The sequence below is a fragment of the Tenrec ecaudatus genome, chromosome X (genome assembly GCF_050624435.1).
Source record: "Tenrec ecaudatus isolate mTenEca1 chromosome X, mTenEca1.hap1, whole genome shotgun sequence".
Lineage (NCBI taxonomy): Eukaryota > Metazoa > Chordata > Mammalia > Afrosoricida > Tenrecidae > Tenrec > Tenrec ecaudatus.
Genome location: NC_134548.1, coordinates 15784706 through 15806883, shown reverse-complemented (window position 1 = coordinate 15806883; position 22178 = coordinate 15784706). Strand labels below are relative to the sequence as shown.

Genomic DNA, 22178 nt, shown 5'->3' with positions numbered 1-22178 from the left:
TGGAAACACAGGGCGGGGTGGTGTCGGGGGGAAGCAGTTCTTCTCTGTCCTATATGGTATCTTGGAGCAGAATCGACTCAAAGGCAGTGGGTGAGTGAAGGGGGATTGGGAAGTTGTCACAAGTAGGCTTATGATCGGCTGACACTCTATACATTGATCATTTGTACCCCCTCAGAGATGCCATCAGGGAAAGACCTGACAAATCGACTCCCCTAAAGATGACAGCCACCCAAAACCGAGGGAGATATTCCGCACTCTAGCGCAGGGCGCCTCCACAAGTCAGAATTAACTTGATGGCAAGAAGCCTGCTGTGTTTTCTTTTCCTCCAAAGAGTCATCTGGGAGCCGTGGTGCTGCCCTGGTAGAATTCTCGCCTCCTTTGCCAGGAGACCTGGGTTCGGTTCCTAGCCAGTGCCTGCAGATCCTGTTTGCCAGTGTGGGTGTGGGTGGGGATGGCGCAGGGCCTGGTGGCATTTTGTTTTGTCACATAAGCCAACCTGAGTCGAGGCCAGCTCAACAGAAGGTAAAGCAGGAGTAGTCATACGGATCACCACAGCCAGGCCCGCTGGGATGCCGAAGTGGCTTCTCTACCATTCTAGCTGGGTGAGCAGTTCTCAAAGACAGATTCCTCCCCGCCCCCCCCCCCAACACACACACACACATACTCACTCACTCACTCAGCTCTCCTGGTGGTGGCCCAAGTTCTGGCCCCGATTCTTGGTGAAAAATGACTCCGTGTTGAGAGCGTTTTCTTCAAGAGGGTGGTTATTTTTCAGCGACTGGACGCCCACTACATATTGCCCTTTATCTAAAGGGAATTTGTCTGTGTTGAAAATGATCTGTCAAGCATCTCACAATGGGGAAAATCTTGCAGCAAGGATTCTGTCAGATGCTCCCAGGGAAAGAGTGTCGCGAGGTTTTCATCCTCTTTTTGGGGTTTATGCGCACAAGCACACACGCACGTACACCGGCTAGTATGTGTGCGCATGTGTGACTGCGTGTTTTCCTTGCTGAGCAAGGAGTTGGTAGCTTTCTCTCCGCATGCCACCAATTGGCTTTGCGATATGTAGCCAGCAGGGACTCTGATGGGACAAGGACTTTATTCCAGACATAAAACGCCCAGCAGTTTAGCTCATCCTTAGCATGTATAAATCATTGTTCCATATCCCTCCCCCATGTTTTTAGCTAGAGGAGGCATGGGCTTTGAATTGCAAAATAAGGCAGGGGCATTTGGGGGGGGGTGTTCTGAAAGAAAGGAGTCTCGCTTTGGTTAGGAAAGTCCCCTGCACCCAGTGACTCTCAGCTACACAGACTGCAGCCTGCAGGAGGTCCCAGCTGCTTGGTGCCAACCACCCTTCAAGTGGGTGTGGTGGGGTTTGCAGAGAGGCGGAGCTTGGAGCAACTTCTTGGCCGCCCCACACCTTTGTTCTCAATCACCCGCTAGAACAACCGGGGTGCGGGGGTAGCTTTCACTGGACCCCTCTTTAGAGGCACAGCTTCCACCAAGTCAATGCCAACTCCTGGTGTCCTTACGCAGCACAGAGGCCAATGGCGTCTGCTTTTGCTCCTGCTCTCAGAAGCGCCACCTGTTGTAGTTTTCCCTGTGGCAGTGGTGCCCGCCCACCCGCCTGTCACCCTGTGGGCCCTCTGCTTCATCAAATGCAGTGTCCTCTGAGCCTTCTGGTGACATGTCCAGTGTATGTGGGGTCGGATAACGGTCTGTTAATGCGCTATAGGTTTTCACGGGTGGAGTTTCTGAAGGTAAATCACACATCCTTTCTTAGTCCGGAACCTGTCTACCGAGGGTGACCCACGCGATACTTGTAATACTGGTGGCCACCTTTGAGCCGGACAGGGACACACAAGCCACCACAATCCAACAACCAGATGGCTGGCTGGGAGCTACCATTTCCAGAGCGTCAAAAGCACCCATTTAGAGCACACACTTCAGTGGTGTGTGGTAGAAGGACTGAGCTGTGTTGGCATCTCCCCGATATGGTTTCTCAGCATGTCCGCCACCCCAAAGAGATCTCAGTGCCCCTCACCCGGTGTCTCCATTCCCACCTCTGACAGCCATTGGCCACATCTCACAAAAAAACGTGTTGTAGCATGTGGTTGCTGTGTAGCGTCTTTTATTCGGCATGATGTTTTTGAAGGTGGTCCATCTTCCTTCAAGTATTGTTGGAAGGAGCCCCATGGTGGTGCACGCAGTGAGTGCTTTGCTGCTAACAGATCAAAGTTGCAGGTTCAAGTCTACCCACGGGTGTCTTGGAAGAAAAGTCTGGCAATCTGCTTCTACAATGTGAACCATTGAAAAGTCCATGGAGCTAGCAGCAGCTGGTTGGCTGGTATGGGTAGCCAGCATGGGCCTAGTTATGGTTGAAGATAATCCAGTAGCGCGGGCTTCTGTTTGCTTTGCCCAAGTACCAATTGATGGACAATGGGTTAAGTTCTACAATTTGGCTATTGTGAATAACGCTGCTATGAACATTGTCATGTAAGCCTTCGTGTGGATGGCTATTTTTGTTTCTCTTGGGAGTGGAATCACTGCAGTTTGCCTTTTTGTGCAGACTGCGTTCATTGAAGAGCCCTCGTGGTGGACTGGTTATGCGTTGGGCTGCTAACTGCAAGGTCAGGAATTCGAAACCACCAGCCACTCCTTAGGAGAAAAACAAGGCTTTCTAGTTCTGTTCCCAGAAATAATTAGTCTCAGAAACTGGTCAGCAATTCTGTCCTGTTCTGCAGGGTTGCTATAAGTTGGAATGAACTCGGTGGCAGTGGCTTTGGTTTGGGTTGACTTAGAGCTGGAATGTGGCGGTGGCTCATGCCTTATAAACATCCTTGTTCAAATCCCGGTTCAACCAGTTGCTAGTGACTTGGGGCACATTTCTTAACCTCATAGCCGTGGACATATTTGTCCCTTGCTTTCTTCAGCATAAAATGAGCTGGCCCTCGCATTCCCCTGTAGGGCTTGTATGAGGGGTAAATGAGTCCATATTGCTGAATGACTTAGATAGATACCTGGCTCCTACCAGGTGCAGCTGAACGGCTGGTGAACGAAATCAAAGCAAGGCTACTTTTGCCCTTGAAAGGGACCTGTTATGGCCAGTCTGTTGTGCCATGATGGCTTATCAGGGGCTGGGATTTCTTCCACTGGCATTTCCAATACCAGCAGGGTCAGTCCTAGTGGAGTTTTATCCACAGAGCGTCCAGGCGAAGACTCTGAAATTTGCCAAAAAATTAGCTGATGGAGACGTAGTTGATCCCAATGGAAGATGAACTGTGAGAGGGCTGGAAGAGGACCCACCTAGCTTGGAAGGTGCTCCAAATACACTGACCACAACAGGGGACTGGAGCAGACTAGAAGGGTGGTTCATTCTGTGCATGGGGTCACCTGAGTCAGAACTAACTCAAAGGCAACAGAGAACCATGCCATGCGTGTAACATGTTGAACCTGTCGGACCCCAAGAATAGAATTCTAGCAAAGCCCCTTTTTAAATCCTGCTCATTGCCACCCTCCTTGCCCAGGACTTCCCCAAACCTGCCACCGCTTCTCTACTCCTCTGTGGCAATAGGGAGAAGAAAGCATGATAAGGTAGCGACTTTTTCCCTGTCAGTTGTGTGTGGTTTCTTAAAAAAATCATTTTATTGGGGGCTCATGCGGCTCTTATTACAATCCATCCATCCATCCTATGTGTCAAGCACATTGGTACATTTGTTGCCCTCATCATTCTCAAGACATTTACTTTCCTACTTGAGCCCTTGGTATCAGCTCCTCATTTTCCCCCACCCTCCCTGCTCCTCCCTCCCCCATGAACACTTGATAATTTATAAATTATTATTATTTTGTCATGTCTTACACTATCTGATGTCTCCATTCACCCACTTTTCTGTTGTCCATGCCCCAGGGAGGAGGTCGCATGTAGATCCTTGTAATCGGTTCCCCCTTGCTAACCCACCTTCTCTCTACCCTCCCGGGATCGCCATTCTCAGCACCGGTCCTGAAGGGATCATCTGTCCTGGATTCCCTGTGTTTCTAGTTGCTATCTGTAGCAGTGTACATCCTCTGGTCTAGCCAGATTTGTAAGGTAGAATTTGGATCATGATAGTGAGGGGTGGGGTACAAGCATTTAGGAACTAGAGGAAAGTTGTATGTTTCATCGTTGTTACACTGCACCCTGACTGGCTCGTTTGGACTTTGAGTCCCCAATCTACACTCCCCCTCATTCACAGTGATATGATTTCTTTGTTCTCTGATGCCTGATACCCAATCCCTTTGACACCTCGTGATCACACAGGCTGGTGTGCTTCTTCCACGTGAGCTTTGCTGCTGCTCAGCTAGATGGCTGCTTGATTACCTTCAAGCCTTTAAGACTCCAGGTGTTACAACTTTTGATAACCAGGCATGTGTGTGATCTTGAAACTGGCCCTTGATCTCTCCGGGCATCAGGCCCCACTGCACGCACAAATGAATAAACACTGCCCCATCCAGCATTGTCTCCCCAAGCCCATCCCTCGGGCAGGACAATGGGGATGGTTCCCATTGGGGAGCAGCAGTCTCTTTTCTGGGCAGCACAAAGCTGACAGTTTGGAATTCTGGGAAAATGCAGCCACTTTTGGTCTCCTTCCAAGTGGGATTATTGTGAGCTGACGTTGAGTTGCTCTATTCTCCATGAGTCCATACTCTTCTGGGGATGGCACTGTCCCAGGTCAGCTCTGAACACCAGCCCTCAGACTCTACTAACTTCTCAGCCCTTTTAACCTCTGAACTCGGTGGGAAACCCAGGGCAAATGGCCAAGAACTGTGACCAGTTCTCCAAGGTTCCTTATCCAGATGCCATCCTTGTTGGCGTGATGCATTAAGTTATGTCCTCAAAAAGAATTGCCTGTAATTCCGACTCCCTGGTACCTGTGACTCTAACTTTATTTGGAAAATGGGGTCATTGAAGATGTTCTCAATTGGCATGAAGTCATAAAGAAGGAGACATACAGAGAGATAGCCAGGCATCTTCAAACCTGGGGACTTCAGAAACCTGGAGAGACAGGAATCTTTTAGATCATAGGCTCATCCCCTCATTTTCAGAAAAAAAAATTACTCGGTGCCCCCGGCAATTAAAAATATTTGTTCATAATCCAAGATAAAGTGTAGGTATCTGCTTTTGCAGCCCCTCTCTCGATTGTTCCAGCTTTCCCCAGAGTGGCATTGCCCACTTTGGGAAACTGTCCTACATACTTGGGAAGGAGAGAAGGTGATCTAGGTGGCACCTTGCATTTGGACTGCTGACCTCCAGAACTCCAGGGGGCGGGGGGAGTAATATCTATCTGTCAGGATAAGCCGCTTGGTTTGTGATACTTTGTTATGGCAGCCCTTAAAAACTAAGATGACTGGCAATTTGGAAACCCTGCTTGTATAATTGCCCGGGAGCCCTTCAATGGATTTTGGGATCCATGGGCAGCTGGCTCAGTGGCCAGTGTAGGAGCACAATGTTAGGGGAGAGATGATTTAAGGAGGACACGAAGCCCTTGCAAGAGCCAGAGTTAAGCAAACACATCTTGAGGGTTTCTGCATCATCCCGATGTCCTGCAAAGCATTGCCGCTTGGTTTTTCTTGGCCAAGTCCACTAGGAAGTGAAAGGGAACACTCAGTTTCTTGGGATCGCTCTGTCCCTGCCAGGCACAGGTGGCTTTGGAATTTCCTGCTGCAGATTTTTCTTTAGGGATGCTTTTCTGTGACCCGTTACAGAGAGGAGTGACGGTATCGCGAGGCGTGGCCTCAACTTGAAGGTAGATGAGCTGGGTACTCACTCGGGCTTTTCTTTTTTTTTTTTTTGAGTTTTATTTTATTTTTTATTTTTTTTAATTTTAACAATTTATTGGGGCTCATACAGTTCTTTTCACAGTTCATATATATACATACATCAATTGTATAAAGCACATCTGTACAGTCTTTGCCCTAATCATTTTTTTCTCTTTTCTTCTTTTACATTTTATTAGGGACTCATACAACTCTTACCACAATCCATACATATACATACATCAATTGTGTAAAGCACATCCATACATTCCCTGCCCCAATCACTCTCAAGGCATTTGCTCTCCACCCAAGCCCCCTGCATCAGGTCCTCTTTTTTTCCCCTCCTCCCTCCCCCTTCCCCCCTCCCTCATATGCCCTTGGTAATTTATACATCGTTGTTTTGTCATATCTTGCCCTATCCGGAGTCTCCCTTCCCCCCTTCTCTGCCGTCCCTCTCCCAGGGAAGAGGTCACATGCGGATCCTTGCAATCAGTTCCCCCTTTCCAACCCACTCACCCTCCACCCTCCCAGCATCGTCCCTCACACCCTTGGTCCTGAAGGTATCATCCACCCTGGACTCCCCGCACCTCCAACCCTCATATGCACCAGTGTACAGCCTCTGTCCCATCCAGCCCTGCAAGGTAGAATTCGGATCACTCGGGCTTTTCTGTTTGAGCAAATTCTTTGCGGGTAAAACAAGAACAACGGCCAATAGGACCTGCTCTGCCCAACCTGAAGGCATTGTGAGAGCCAGATGGACCATGCTGGGTGCTTTTTGTAAACTGCCAAGTATGTGGCAAAAGTCCAATAATGTGGGCAGCCAGCCTCCACCGATGGCTGGGCTTTGTGAGCGACTTCTCACTGGAAGGAGGCCCTGGCGGCACAGTGCTCCGGCCTCAAGCTGAGGAGCTGGAGGTCAGTGGGTTTGAAGCCATCAAGCACTTTGCTCACAGGAGAATGATGTGGCAGTCTGCAGCCAGAAAGATGACAGCCTGGGAAACCCTAGGGGACAGTCTAGCCGCTTCTCTAAGTCAGACTGGCTGAACTCATTTGTGGTCGGTCCTAACACTGTACTGTCATAACTTGGTTGCACCATACCTGTGAACTCCACACAGGTGTGTGTGTGACTGCCCTGCTCCGTGGAGTTGAACTTCTGCCAGGCAGCCCAGCGCTTCACCATTGGTTCACCAGGGATCCTACCACAGCTAGATGCCCCCCCCCCAGGGTCTTCGGGGCAATTCTGCTGCCGCTCCACTGCCACCTAAGTTATGATTGTGGCTCCCAGTAAGCAGGTGGAAATACAGAGACGCTTCTCCTCAGTGTCATCCTCGTGGACCCCCAGTGGTCAAGTGCTCCGCTGCTACCCCGCAGGTCGGCAGTTCGAACTCCTAGCCACAGGCGAAGCGGCCGGGTCACTGCTTGGTAGCTCTGTGCGGGCAGTTCTGCCTAGTCCTGGAAGGTCACCCTGAATTGCAACAAAGTGGAAGTGAGGGTGTGCGAAAGCCGCTGTGTTGTCACGGTTTGCTCGCTCTGGGGTCGCTTTGTGAGAAGCCATGTCCTGAGAGCAGCCCTGTGGAGGATGCTGGGCGGTGAGACGCTGAAGGCTCCTGCCGACAACCGCTTCCAGGAGCCATCTTGGAAGCAGACTATCTGCAGTTTTACTTGGTCCTCTGGTGGCTCCGAACCCGAATTGACTCAGCGGCAGGGGGTTGCTTATTGGTTTTTAAGACATGCGACCACCCCCTGTCTGTCAAGGTGTCTGGTTGTGGGAACTTGCTTTGTTGCTATGACGCTAAAAATTTGGAAAGGCAAAAAGGGAGGCACTGAGGCATAACAGGAAGCCTCTCCACCTTTAGCATAGAGTGGACTTGTGGGCCTTGGAGGGAAGGAAGTCCAACTTCCTGGGGCCAGGCACCTCTGAGGGGGGCTACATGAGGCTGGGTCTCATGGTGAGGGGAGGGGGCACAAAAAGGTTTCAAATGGAAGCCAAATGGTTCCTTTAGCACAGTGGTTCTCAACCTTCCCCATGCCGTGGCCCTTTCATACAGTTCCTCATGTGGTAGAGATGCCCACCCCCCAACTATAAAATTATTTTTTTTCACTTACATAGATGTCATTTATTGAAAACCAACCTAGACAATCCAGGACCTGAATTTCGTATACTCAGTAGCAGCCTCGAGAATGCTTTCCTCGCTGTTGCTACCTCATTAACACAACACTAAACAAATAAAAACTTCATCACTGTCATTTTGCTCCTGTGATGAATCGGCGACCCCTGTGAAAGGGTCGTTCTCCTCCCAAAGGGTTCGCGGCCCCCAGGTTGAGAACCGCTGTTATTGGTACGTGTGCGTGTGCCTATGCGTATGCGTGTGTGTCCAGAGTGATGTGGTCACAGGAGAGCAGCAAGGTATTCAGAAAGGACCATGTCCCTCCGCCCCGCTAAGCTCTTCCAGGCGCTCTCTTGCGCCACCTGGTGGCATACCCTAATGGCGCCGCTGGTGAAGCCGAAATGCGCTTCCCAGAATCCCAGAATTGAGAGGGAATCGGTTAATAGTCAGCGGTATCAAATCTTTTTTATTAGAAAATTACAGATTATTTAGGAGGTGTGTGATCCGTCAAGGCCACTTCCTCTGTTACGGCAATAGGAGTCAGGAAAAGGGTGTCTTGTGTCAGTGGTTATTCGCTTCCTGGGGAGCCTCCAGCTTGCCCAACTTGAGAATCCTCCTGGCTGTCCTGTAGCTTTCCGCTGCTGACAGATACAACTCAGTGTATATCTAACTCTTCCTTAGCTCACGTCACATCAAAATGAAATCATTGCCAATTCATTTCTTCAGCCGCTCCCCTAGCCACACGTTGAAGCTCCCTCCAATGCCACAGGGCTCCTCAAGCACTAGTAGAAGGGGGGAATATTAAGACACTGGATCTTAAAGAGGAAGACGATGCAGGTCTCTTCACCTGTTTTGGATCAAGGAGTCATTTCAAAAACCATTTTATTGGAATTTCATCCACATATCACAGGATTCAGTAGTTCAAGCTTGACAAGAAAAATTGTACAACGATAACCTCAATCAATTTTAGAAAAATGTTCTCCCCCCCCCCACTATGGTTAAATCACTTTTCAACTGAGATGTATAATCACTTCTGGAAAGTGGTCCCTGCCCCCTCCCACATACATTGTTTGGCCCCCAATCCCCTCCCCCTCTCCTACCCCTCCTCACCTCTGCCTCCCCTATAACCCTTGTTCTTATCTCTCTACCGCTACTCCTTCTGTGCTTTGCAAACTGGCAAACCCAATAGAAGCAGTTAAAAAATAGGAAAAAATAAAGCAAGGCTAGAATAATACTACAGAGATAGCAATACAAATAGTGGTTAAGAAAGTAAAGACCACCGTGAATATTTAAGAGGCCAGGAGATCTTGTGATGATCTGCCAGTGGCTTAATCGTGCTAGGTACTCTGCAGTTGCAATTTGGGCTCCCACTGGACTCCATATCCTTCTGCGAATTGGGTGTTAGAGCCCCTCTTCCTTAAGGGTCTGGACACCTCCTTTGGTTGTGTGATAATGAAACAGGCCCTTATCTCCTCTGACCTCTCTGTTCTCAGTTCTGACCTTGACCAAGGTCTCCTAACCCCATTGCTAGCATAGAGCATGTGATGATTCATTCCCATTCATCTCTTCCATCTCTAGCCTCATTTCAACACCAAAGTCAGAGCCCTGCTCGGGCCCCTTCCAACCAACTTTCTCCTTAGCAGGCCCACTCTCCTCTCCTGTCCTCTCCTACCACACGCCTCCCTGTAGCATCCTCTAGGGCAGGGGTGGGGTGGGGACCGTTTCTCTACCAAGGACCATTTAGATCATCATTCTCAGGCCATTGGAAACGATCCCAAGTTCGTCTGCTATCTTTGGTGCAACACTGAATGAACAGTTTATCCCCTAGTGTGATGTCTGCGATGGCTCCTCTTTGGTGAGGCCTGCGATGTGAGCTGGGATGGATGGGGTTGGGAGCTTCGGACAGCTCTCTAGGGGCTGGTGACCCACAGGAGGAAGTTGCAAGCCGAGCCTGCTGCAGAACACAACCCCAGCCTGTCGGGGCTGCGCTGTTACTCAATTCACTTCCTCTCACATCACACGTGTCCGGTGTTAAACATCACTTGTTCCCTAGTCTAACAGGTGTTCCCTTCACCCCCAAGTGCCTGTGTGCACACAGCTCCCCTTACCCAGAAGCCTGCCCTCTTTGCAGCCAGAGCTCATAGGGTTCCCTCACAGCCCTAGCTGCTCCCATGTTCGTGGCAAGGCCATGCTTTACTGCGGCTGCTCACAACAGTGGCAGAGCATGGGGGGGCTTCTGGAACCAACATGGGGTTCCCTTACTAAGCACATTTGGCTGGGTCCCCATGTGTCAGGGCTGCCTTGGCGTTCCACCCAGTCTCCTCCCTCCCCCTTTATTCTTTGTAGATTTTTCTCTCAGTCAAGCTCCGTCTAATCGCATCTTGGCATTCATCTCAGGATTCCCATGGACACAGCCCTCTTTACCATCGCCTACTCTGACTCACACCAGTTAAGATCAAGCCCTACAAATGTTTGTGGTTGAGAATATATGTGACATAACTCAAAACCCAGCCAACCTTGCTGCCGTCAAGCATATTCCAACTCAGTGAGACCCTATCAGGCAGAGGAACTGCCCCCCCCTTTCCCCCTAGTTTCTGAGACTAAGAATCAAAAGGCACCTCTTGCTCTGATAAAGCCTCTGGTAAGTTCAAACTCCTGGCCTTCGTCATAACCCTACCGCGTCACAAGACCTCCCATCCCTGGTGCTGGTGGTGGTCGCTGTTGAGTGGGTTCAGATACCGAGCAAGCCAGGCCTGCACCATCCTCCCAATTGTTCTTATGTTTGAGTCCGTTGTAGCCATTGTGTCAATCTATCTCGTCGGCGGTCGTCTTCGCTGCCCTTCGACTTGACCGAGCCTAGTAGAGACCAATTCAGCTGTTGGCCCATGAGCAGTCTGGCCCTGTGGATATGTTCTCGGAGTGTGGGACCATTCTCCCTCTCCTCTTGGAGTGAGTCCTCCCCCAGGAAGGCATCCACTCGCTGCCCCCTGGGATGGCCCTTTAATTCTCTGGTTTGCTCTTGGCATGTGCTTAAACTGCTGACCACAAGGCCAGCAACTGACACCTACCAGCCACTCTGTGGGAGAAAGATTTAGAGTCTCAGAACCCTTCAAAGGAGCCGTTCAACTCTGTCCTATTGGGTCACTTTGAGCCAGAAGAAACTCAATGCAGTGTGTTTTTGTTTTGGGGGGTATATCATACGTTTACCAAATCACTTTTGGACAGGTGAAGACCTTGGCAGTGATTGCATTCATCAGCTGTGCAGCACTACTGTGAATCACAGCCGTTTTCCCATCACCCTCAACTGAAATCCAGTGCAGTTGTTAGCTCCATCCTGTACATCTGGGCAGTGTCCAAGTACAGAAACCAGTCAGAACAGGATGTAGCAAACGCAACAGCTTCCTGCACGTGTCTCCTCTACCCAGAGGTTGTGCTGCCCGGAGATGATGGGATGGTGTATACACAAGGGGGTTCAACAAAATCTGTGGAATGAAAAGATATCTGAATATCCCCTCAAACTTTGTGAAGGTCCCCTGATGTTGATCGGCTTTAATACGTATGCCTGGGTTGTCAAAACGATCCCTCGTGTGACTGTATTGCACTTTCTATCTCAAAAGTATAGACTGGGCTTTGACGCAGAGGCATCTGTGGAGTAGTGTAGCATGGTCCCCCCGGCGGAAACACGAACTTTTTGGAAGCCCCCCTCGTCTGACAGTGAAAAGTGTGTTGTGACTGTCCCATGCAGCAAGGACAGCAGCAAGAGGCACAGTAGACGTGATGATTTGGAAATGAAACAAAAGATGACTGAACATGACAAAGGCAGAAAATTGGCGCTGTCACTCGCGATTGAGACACATGCTGCATCATCAGAACAAAAAAATCATCATTGTGAATGAGGGGGAGTGCGGAGTGGAGACCCAAAGCCAAGCTGTAGGCACTTGGACATCCTCTTACGGAAGGGTCATGGGGACGAGACAAGCTAGTTCAGGGTGCAGTGTAGCAATGAGGAAACATACAGCTTTCCTCTAGTTCCTAAATGCTTCCTCCCCCACATCCCTACTACCATGATCCCAATTCTACCTTACAAATCTGGCTAGACCAGAGGATGTACACTGGTACAGATAGGAACCAAAACACAGGGAATCCAGGATGGATGATCCCTTCAGGACCAGTGGTGAGAGTGGCGATACTGGGAGGGTGGAAAGGGGAAACCAATGACAAGGATCTGCATATAACCTCCTCCCTGGGGGATGGACAACAGAAAAGTGGGTGGAGGGAGATGGATGGTGTAAGATATGACAAAACAATTTATAAGTTACCAAGGGTTCATTACGGAGGGGCGAGTAGGGAGGGAGGGAGGAAAATGAGCTGATGCCAGGGGCTTAAGTAGAGGGCAAATGTTTTGGGAATGGTGAGGGCAATGAATGTGCAAATGTGCTTGACACAATTGATGTATGTGTGGATTATCATGAGTTGTATGAGCCCCTAATGATTAAAAAAAAAAAGACGCATGCGGCACTTGACAATCACGGCGATCCTTAAAAACCAGGAAAGCGTAAAGCTATTGAAGGAGTCCCCTCACAGCAAGCTGCAAAGCTAACCAGTACAAGGGGGTGAGGGGACCCATTGCAGATCGGGAGACAGCTAATGACAGGAATGAGGATGACGCACAAAGCAAATCCCTCCCAGCATGGTAACAATCAACAGCTAAGGCACTTCTTCGAGATATGGAAGGAAGCAGGTGTGGCTAAGAGACGATGTCTCCCCAGCATCTGAATCACATGAGGGATCCAGTTTCCCACCTATTTCACGGAACATATCATGGTTACGCACATTGGACTGCTAACCACAAGGTCAGCAGTTTGAAACCACCCGCCACTCCGTGGGGGGAAGATGAGACTTGCAGCCTCGGAAACCCACAGGGGAAGTTCTACTCTGTCCTGCGTAGTTGCCAGGAGTGCAGAAATGACTTGATGGCAGTGGTTTTGGGTTGATTGGTGGCTTTTATCATGGGTTTTAAGTGATGCATGACTATGCCATAAGCAATACCACCTCCCCCGAACTTTAGAATAAGATGCTTTTTATCACGCATGTTCCTGAAACCATCTTGTACTCCTCTGTTAGAGCGCAGGACCCGTGTCGCTACCACCCCTTCATGATGCCCCCTCGCTGGGCAGCCCCTTGAGGGCAGGCACTACGTCTCTCCCATTTGGGTCACCCAGTACCTGGCAGGCTCTCCTGCAGGCTTCGGCAGTGGAGTTGAGCCTGTTGTATGTCTCCTGTCGAGGAAAAGATGTCGTCCCATGATGGATGCCTGGGACAAGACCCCACCCCTCGTGAGTCAGGGAGCTCACGCTGACACACTCAGTTACTAGCGGTCTGCTTCCGTTTTGCCGTAATCCAGTAGTCACTGCCTTTGTGTTTTGCTCCCTAAATAGGCACGCTGCAGTACATGGCACCCGAGATCATCGATCAAGGACCACGCGGGTACGGTGCCCCGGCTGATATCTGGTCCCTGGGTTGCACCATCATTGAGATGGCAACCAGTAAGCCCCCATTCCACGAGCTTGGCGACCCACAGGCAGCAATGTTCAAGGTAAGAGCTCTTGGGGTTTCTGGGTTCCCGGACAAGGCGCCGCAGCCATGTGGCGACTGCATGGTGTAAGGATGGGTTTCCAGTGGGGTTTGCGGAAGCTCGGACTGGAGGGGAGGGAGACTGGATCCCTTGTGATTCTGAAAATCCAAGTTAGCTGGGTGATCCATGAGTGTGGTCAGTGTGTTGTGACTGTTATGACCAAGGTGGTTGTGGTAGTGGGGGGCACGCAGGGGGTTATAAACGGAAACCTAAGACTTTAGGAAGGGACTTGCTTGCTTAAGTCCCAGTGGGAAGCTGAGGGCAGGACAGTCCTGAGAAGCAAATGTATGAGGTTGTCAAATTGGCTACTGTGTGTGGACAATGAAGATACAATGCAACAAAGCAACTTGATAGGAGGATCCCAGAGGCTTCGCTGCCAATATGTTCCTGCCTTACAGCCTCGCTGCCTGCTTCTTTGCCAGAATGCAAAGGAATAAGTGAAAGTGGATGGATGGGGGGGGGGGGGGCAGCCCACAGGAAGGGCCTGTCTCCATTGCTGTTCTCCACTTTCCCATCCCCCCCATCAGTTGCCCAGGCAGCTCAGCAACTCTAATCCCAACATGAAGCTGACTTGACCTCCAGGGTTGGATGGTGGCAATGACCTCCTACCACCCCACCACCCAGGTCCATGTCGATTCTCACCAGCAGCTTTCATCTGAGGCCTGAGCGTGAAGAGTACCTGGGCTTCGGGAAACCTTTGGGGGCACACCTGTGTGTGTTCCCAACCTGCTGGAATCTTGCTGTTATAACGGGACCACAAAGTGAAGTGCTTACAATAGCAGAAACAAGTTGCGGCATCTATGGCCACACCACCCTGATGCTGCCCGGTGTGATCTTGGAAACTCAGTAGACCCTGGCTTGGTTCACATTTGGATGGCAGAACTGAATTGTCTCCCCGTGCCAGAAGCTAGAAGTCCAAACGTAGGGAGTCTCTCAGGTCAGGCTCTCTGTGAAGGCTCGGGAGCCCCACCCCTTGTAGGTCTTGGTTGTGGCATCATTAACCATTATCTGCCTTTCTCTCCAGGCAGTGGCCTTCCCTCTGTGTCTTTTCTCTTTGGTGACATGGGACTAGAATGACCTCATGTGAATCCAGAAGCTCTTCTGGGCCCTACTTTCAAGAAAAGTCACATTCACAGGTTATCGGTGGTTAGCGTGCCAACAGATCTTTTTGGCGGTGGCGTGCTACGTGGGGTTTATTGGGTTTTTTGTTGCTGTTATTGAACCTTGAGCGTTTGGGCTGAAGGTGAACAGAGCAAGCTTCTCATTCAATAATCCATGTATGTCTTGGTTCATGTCATTGATTGCAACCATAGCACCATGAAGACGAGAAGCTTCTAATTAGGCAGATGTTGTGCCCTGAGTTCTCAGAGCCCCCAGCTTCCTCTTGCTGGGGTCACAGGAAGCCACGCCAGCTGGAGATGAGTGAAGGAGCCGGGAAGGAGGGGGCTCGATGGCAGCCTGTAAGGCACCAACTCCTAAAGTGAAGAGAGACATCCCTAATGGGGTCTGTAATACAAGAGTAGGACTTTTCATTGAAGCATTCCCACATCACCACAGTGAAATGGGACAGCTCGTGGTCCCCCGCAACCCTGGGGGGGGGGGGAAGGGCATGGTTCACTTATGGGCCAGGAAGAACGGAGGCAAGGCTTCTAGCAGGAACTCTGTTATGGATTGAATAGTGCCCTCCCTCCATCCCCACCCCTCCACAGCCTGTGGTGGAACCCTAAGCACCCTACACTGGTAGATGTACTGTATATACACGTGTATAAGCTGAGTTTTTCAGCCCATGTTTCAATGCAGTTTTTGTGATAAAAAATAGGTGCCTTGGCTGATATTCAGGTCGGCTTATACTTGAGTATATACGGTAATTTTGATGTGAAAGAGGGAATCTCTTGGTTATGTCCATTAGATCATACTCAAGTCTAAGGACTTCTGAGTTACAAACAGAGCTGAGTAGACAAACACAGAGACACACACAAGGGAGTGATGCAGGGAGGGGGACAGATGCTGTGCGAGACTGGTCTCCAAGCCAGGGCCACATGGGATGCCCGGTTGCCACCCAGGAAGGAATCCGAGAGGCGGAGACTATCCAGAACAGTGCGATGGTGCATTTCGGTCCTTTCGCGTGGTCCTATCCTAGGCAAGAGGAGCTCTGCTTCTGTGTCCCCTCCATCAGCACTTCCTGCTGCAGGCCTTGCCCAGGTTCCATCTAAACGATCAGCTCTTGTGCAACAAACCAACTGGTGGGCTTCAAACAATGATTGTGGTTGGACTGGTTAGGTCTTCCACTGGTCTCTCCTGGACTCCCTCATGGGGCTGGCCCAGGCTTTCCCATAAAGCTGATCTTTCATCGTGGGCTTCCTCATTGCATGGTGGTCTCTGCATCTCAAGAGGACCTGAGCGGAAGCTCAGGCGGGCTCTTGGACCTGAGCCTCTGACACACTGTGACTTCTACCACCCTCAGTTGGTCAGAACCAGGACCCATTCTTTTACCTGCACCGGATGGCAATAGACCTCTATGCCCAGAACCCGCACCTGGATTTACTGGTGGCCTCTGACACACACGGCCTCCTTCTCCCTCAAATGCAGGTGGGGATGTTTAAGATCCACCCAGAGATTCCAGAAGCCCTTTCAGCCGAAGCCAGAGCCTTCATCTTAGCCTGTTTTGAGCCTGATCCCCACAAGCGGGTCACAGCTGCCAACCTGCTCAGCGAAGGTTTCTTAAGGCAGCCGAGCAAGTGCAAGAAGAACCGGATTGCTTTCAAGCCCTCAGGTGAGGCCTCCTGTGAAAACTGGGCTCAGGCCCAGGGCCAGGTGACAACTTTGGGGCTGTCCAAGCCTAGCCAACACAGGTCTGTCTGAATTGTTGGCAGAACTGTGATGCCAGGCCCCCTTGTGTCACAGTCTTAACATGGGTAGCATTGTTTTCTTGGGTAGCGCCCCAATGTACTGTGGGAGTCTGGCCCAGGGGCCTTTGCCAGGGCTCCTGCCTGAGCCCAAGTGACCCCTTCTGGGGCTGAAGTCCTGAGAGCAGGGACATATGCGAGATCCCTGAAAAGGTCATTTTCCTGGGACAGAGGCCATGACAAGAAGGGCTCAGTGTGTTCCCCAGAGGGAGGTTCTCCCACTAACTGGCCTCTCCCCTGTGGGTGGGTGTGACATGTAGAGTCTCCGGCCCTGCCACTGGGAGAGGAAGATTTTTTTTTTCACTGCTCGCTCTATTGATGGGTGCAAGCTCCCTGGGGCTCACTTCTCCCCCTCTCCTGCTCCTCTGTGCAGATGGGACCCGGGCCGACACCCTGACCCTGCCCACCCTGGGGGAGCTGGCAGGGGGCGGCGGCAGTAGCAGTGAACACAGCTCAATATCACCTGACTCCGATGCCCAGCCTGATGCTTTCTTTGAAAAGGGTCGCACCCCGGCCTCTGAGGGGCTACCCACGCACCACCTCAGTCACCTCCCCAGGTAGGGCCTTGGTCCCTGGTGGACATGTCAGGGCACCCATGTACTGCAGGGGAAAAACATCTGCAAAGCCCATCTTGGGGGCAGCCAGGGGCTTCCATTAGCAAATGACCCCTCACGGGCTAACCCTCTTCTACTTGTTCCTTCCCACCTCTTCCCCTCCCCCTTTAGTCTCCCTGATGTACCCGCCTAATCTCATCCTCTCTCCCTCTCTCCCTCTGCCCCATTTCCCTTTTCTTCCTTCCTGCTTCCACTGATTTTCTCACCTCTCCTTGTCCCCTCATCCTCCTTCCCTACCTCCCTGCCCCCTCCCCTGCCCCAGGACTACATGGGGGAGACCCTACGTGGGGTGGGGAGCCTGTTCTCTTAGTACCTGCCCTCCCCCAGGGGCTGTGGGGACTGCAGGCATGGCCATGTGGTGTCTGCCCACAGTGTCCCAGATGACAGCACTGTGTTGTCCCCGGAGGACAGGGACCCTGGCCTCTTCCTGCTGCGCAAGGACAGCGAGCGCCGCGCCATCCTGTACAAAATCCTGTGGGAGGAGCAGAGCCAGTTGGCTGCCAACCTGCAGGAGTGTGTGGCCCAGGTACAGACCCCGGGAGCTCTGCCAAGGCTGGCCCCGCCACCGCTGCCCCCATTAACAGGAAACATTCGCCTGGTTAGAGTCACCCGCCATAAGTATTGCCCAACTTCCTTCTTTCACTTGTGTGTGGGGTGGTGGGGTGGGTACACCTAGAAAAAACACAAACCCCAAGGAGCCCTCTGTGTGCCTTGGAGGCAGTCAACCTGGTGGGCCTGCAGTGAATTCTCCAACTTCCCTCAGAAGCAGAGACAAGCGTTTCTGTGGCAGATAAGTGGCCATAGTGGCAAACGAACTGCCCCCCCTCGCTTCTGAGGAGGCCACTGGCCCTGGGAACCATGGACAGTAGCTTCTGACATGAACCAGGGTTCTGACACCACGCAGTCACCCTCAGGCTCAGTTGTGAGAGTGCACCCACCAGAGCAGAGCAGGGGCCCGATGCCACCTCCAGACGGCAAAGCGCTGGGGATCCCACAATCCCATTAACTGGATAGTCATCGCCTGGTCGGCGCAGTTGAGTCCGGTCCGACGATGCACAACAGAACAAAGCCCCATCCAGCGCCCTCCTCCCCACGGTTCTTATGTTAGAGCCCACTCTGGCAGCCACGGTGTCCATCCAGCTCATCAAGGGCCTTCCTCTTTTTCGCTGCCCCTCTACTTTCCCACGCATGCCTGGTCTCTCCTGGCACCATGTTCAAAATAACAGGGGATGAAGTCTCCCTTTCCTTGCCTCTCAGGAGCACTCTGGCTGTACTTCTTCCAAGACAGACGTGTGTGTTCTTTGGCAGTCCATGGTACTTTCAATCTTCTTCGCCAGCACCATCACTCTTCTTCAGATCTCCTTCTTCAATGTCCAACTTTCACATGCAGAAGAGAATTGAAAATACCATGGCTTGGGTCATGCGCAGCTGAGTCCTCAAAGTCTCATCCTTGCTTCTCAAGACTTTAAAGGAGTTCTGTGCAGCAGACTTACCCCAGGCAATGTGTCGTCGTTTGTTCTTTTGACTGCTGCTTCTGGACCGATTGCGCATCCAAGCCAGACGAAATCCATGAGAATTTGAACCTTGTCTCCACTGATCATCCTGTTCCCTACTGGTGCGCATCTGGGTCTGGTTGACATTTGGTCGTAGAGTCTAGACTGGAGGCTGACGTCCTTGATCTTCATCAGCAAGTGCTTCCAGGCCTCCTCACTTGCAGCAAGCCAGGTTACATCATCTGCGTTTCTTCTCCATAGAATCCAACTTCTCAGATGATTTGCTCAAGCTGTCACCCAGCTTCCCTCAATGGAGGGGGAGCCCTGCTGGTGCTGGGGCTGAAGCACCGGGCTGCTAATGCAGAAGGCAGGCGATTGAAGCCCACCAGCTGCCTCCCTGTCTGTTATGAGGCTATGAGTTGGCATCGACTTGAAGGCCATGCATTTCACTTGGGGTTCCCCTCAGTGTGGTGCAGTGCTTTCAGCGCTTGGCGGCTGATAGGTCGGTGGTGTGAACCCACCAGCCCCTCCACTGGGATACAGATGAGCAATCTATTTCCTTGGAAACCCTAATGGTCAGTGCTGTGTCTGCAGGGTCAGAGTCACCATCTACTCAGTGGCAATGGGTGTGGTGTTTGGTTCCTTCAAAACTTCTTGATGTTTCTCTCCTCCTATCTAACTTAATCCGACTCTTCTCTCTTTGGGCATGGGGCCATCAGAGTTCAGAAGGCTTGCCCCTCTCTGTTGACCACCTCCTGCTGATCATTGGGATCTTGCGTGACTTCATACGCTCCCCGGAGCACAGAGTGATGGCCTCAAGGATATCAAAGCTGAAAATGGACCTGGATTTTGACAACTCCTCCATCAACCAGATTCAGCTGGTGCTGTTTGGGTTTCAGGATGCTGTAAGTTCTCCCTTTGACCCTGGGGAAACATGCCCGAAGGCAGGGAGTCCACTGAAATAGCTCAGAGCCAAGACCGTAGGATCTGATTACCATCCTCGCCCATGGTCCCCATCACATCTCACCTATTTTGCCGTAAAGTCCCACATTTCTGCAGTGCTCTCTGAACACATGAGTCTGCGCAGCACCGTCTTAGATTTTGTACACCAAGAATTTGAGTTGAGGATTTGGGGTTTCAAGTGTGCCAGCTGCTGGTGGCGTGGTGGTTACGTACTGGGCTGCGATCCAAAAGGTGAGCAGTTTGAAACCACCAGCCCCTCTAAAGAGGAAAGACAAGACTTTCTATTCCCATAAAGAGTTCCAGTCACGGAAACCCATGGGGACAGTTCTCCCATCCTATAGGGTCATTGTGAGTAGCCACCGACTTAATGGCAATGAGTTGACTGCGAAACCATGGCTTGTTCATGTTTACACCCCAAGTTCCCCGCACTTCGTAAATGCTCAGTAAGTGCTGGTTGCTCCAATCACGGCACCCACCTAACCACTAGGACTTGCGGCAGCCTAGAGGAAGCCTCTATCCCAAAGCAAACAAGGGGATCAGAAAACCCGGGTGGGCATGGTGGACCCCTCATCTCGGACAGTTGAAAGGCAGAGTCGAATTGCCAAGGACTGGTTTGTACACCCGCAGATGGGCATTTTTGCTACTTTCAGGTACATAAAATTTTGAGGCCCCACGTACTTAGGCCCCACTGGATGTTTGCGATGGACAGCATCCTCCGCCGAGCTGTGCAGGCTGCAGTCACCACGCTCACTCCGGGTAAGTGCCGGCCGGCCCCCGGTGGGGAGCAGGTCCCCATGGTGCTCCTGGTTCCATCTTGCCCAAGCACTTCCAGCCTGGTCACAGAGCCCGCCTGGAGTCAAGATTCTGTGTTCTGAGTCTCTGGCTCCATCTGTGGCTCCCTCGGTCACCCCACAACTGACTTAGAACTGGTCTCTAAGGGAAGTGTCAAGCTTACAGGTGAGGTTCCTACTGCTCCGTACCTCACACATACACACACCCCTTCATCACAGTGGGCGCTGTTGCAGAAATCCTTGGCTTGGAAACGTGGGAGCAACTTAATATCAAATTGATTCTCCTTGTCTGGTGACTTCTTGTCACACAGGGGGCCTTTAGACCTTTGTTGACATGCCACTTCCTCTATGTACTCTGATCCCATGGCCCCAGCCTCTCCGAGGGCGCTCTGTAACCCAGCTATGGGAAAGGTTGGCTGACCCAGATGTGGCATTAGTTCCGCACTCCAGGCAGGTCCCTCTGTGCCTGGCTTGCAGGTGGGGTCGGGAAAGTGCTATCATATTTACACGGCAGAGAAGCCCCACGCAGGGAGCCTGTGGTGCCTTGTTAGTTGCCTTGGGCCAGGCCAGCTGGGATGCCTGGGATGGGATGTCAACTCTACCAAGCCCTGGCCTTGTCCAAATGCTTTTCTGTTAATAACCTGTTCCAGCTCAGTAAGCCCCCTATGTCAGAGTCGAATGGCACTCCAGAGTTTGCAGTGGCTGGTTTTCTCCGAAGTAGACAACCAGGCCTTTCTCCCGACGTGCGCTCAGGAACGTTTCGTACACTCAGGAGACCATGGTCATTTCTTCTTTGGTGCTTTCAGAGCTACGGGCACACTTCGACCCTGCCTGTGCGGTGGATGGGGCCCATAGAGATGCAGAGATGGATGAGGACCCACTCGGAGGCAGTAGCCCCAGCTCAGCAGCCTTCCAGGAGTTGCAGCCCCACCAGCACCTCAGTGTGAAGCTGGGCCAGCTCCAGCAGGAGACGACACGGTACGGCAGACACGGCCAGTATCCCTAGGTGTCCCCCACGCACGGGTGTGTCCTACATGCTCTGGCTCACAGTAGGTGCTCCCAGGGTCTTGGCTACGTGAAAGCAGTGGCCTCCATTAAGTAAGGTGCCTGGGATACAGGTTGGGTGTATGTGTGGGTGGGTTGACTACAACCCAAGGCTCTCTGATGGGTCATCTCAGGCAGCCCAGAGTATTTTGTAAATCCAAAGGCTCAGCCAGACCACAGCCCAGGCCAAGGCTGAACCACGCTGGCTGTCGGTGGCCATCCAATCCCTTCCGCTTTTTGTTCAGGAGATGAGCTGAGAGAAGCAGCCATCCTTCTGCCTGCATTGTGCTGACCAACGGCATGTTTACGTCTGCCCCTAAGCTGCGGTTTGGGTTAAAATGGGGCAACTCTGGCTGAGTGCTGGTCTTGGATTCTCAAGTGGGGGGAAGATGAGCAAGGTGTCCACAGGCTGGGAGCTCAGAGCCAGACCTCTAGGCACTACCACCTTTGCGTCCCTTGCTTGGGGCCTTGGGCCCGGTTTTCAATCTCCAACCAAGGTGTGCGTGGTTTTTGTTGAACCAGACTTCTGGAACATCTTATTCAGAGGGAACAAGAGTACCAGAGTCTCCTGCGGCAAACTCTTCACCAGAAAACTCAAGAATTGGATCACCTTCACTTACAATTCAAACTGAATGGTGAGAGTCCAGTCCCACAGACAGGGCTTGCTCTCGGGTTCAGGGAGGGGACCAACTCTGAACAGGAACAACTTCTGTATCCAGGTGCTGGTCAGAGGCTGGCTCCTCCCAGAGAGATTTCATCTCTGGAAAGCAGAGCCTTGCAGCTGCGTCCTCGGGGGTTGCCGCGAGTCACAGGCGCTTGGCTGGCAGGAGG

The 22178-nt window shown here is 51.7% G+C and overlaps 1 protein-coding gene across 1 annotated transcript in view; it reads left to right on the top strand.

Moving 5' to 3' along the window:
• MAP3K15 (mitogen-activated protein kinase kinase kinase 15) overlaps positions 1–22178 on the top strand; it is a 95739-nt gene that overhangs the window by 72576 nt on the left and 985 nt on the right. The window contains exons 19-26 of the mRNA XM_075538821.1: positions 13340–13497; positions 16126–16309; positions 16816–16999; positions 17429–17582; positions 19269–19454; positions 20163–20268; positions 21110–21281; positions 21870–21982. Coding sequence (XP_075394936.1) covers positions 13340–13497; positions 16126–16309; positions 16816–16999; positions 17429–17582; positions 19269–19454; positions 20163–20268; positions 21110–21281; positions 21870–21982 — 1257 coding nt within the window. The remainder of the gene's footprint in view (positions 1–13339; positions 13498–16125; positions 16310–16815; positions 17000–17428; positions 17583–19268; positions 19455–20162; positions 20269–21109; positions 21282–21869; positions 21983–22178) is intronic.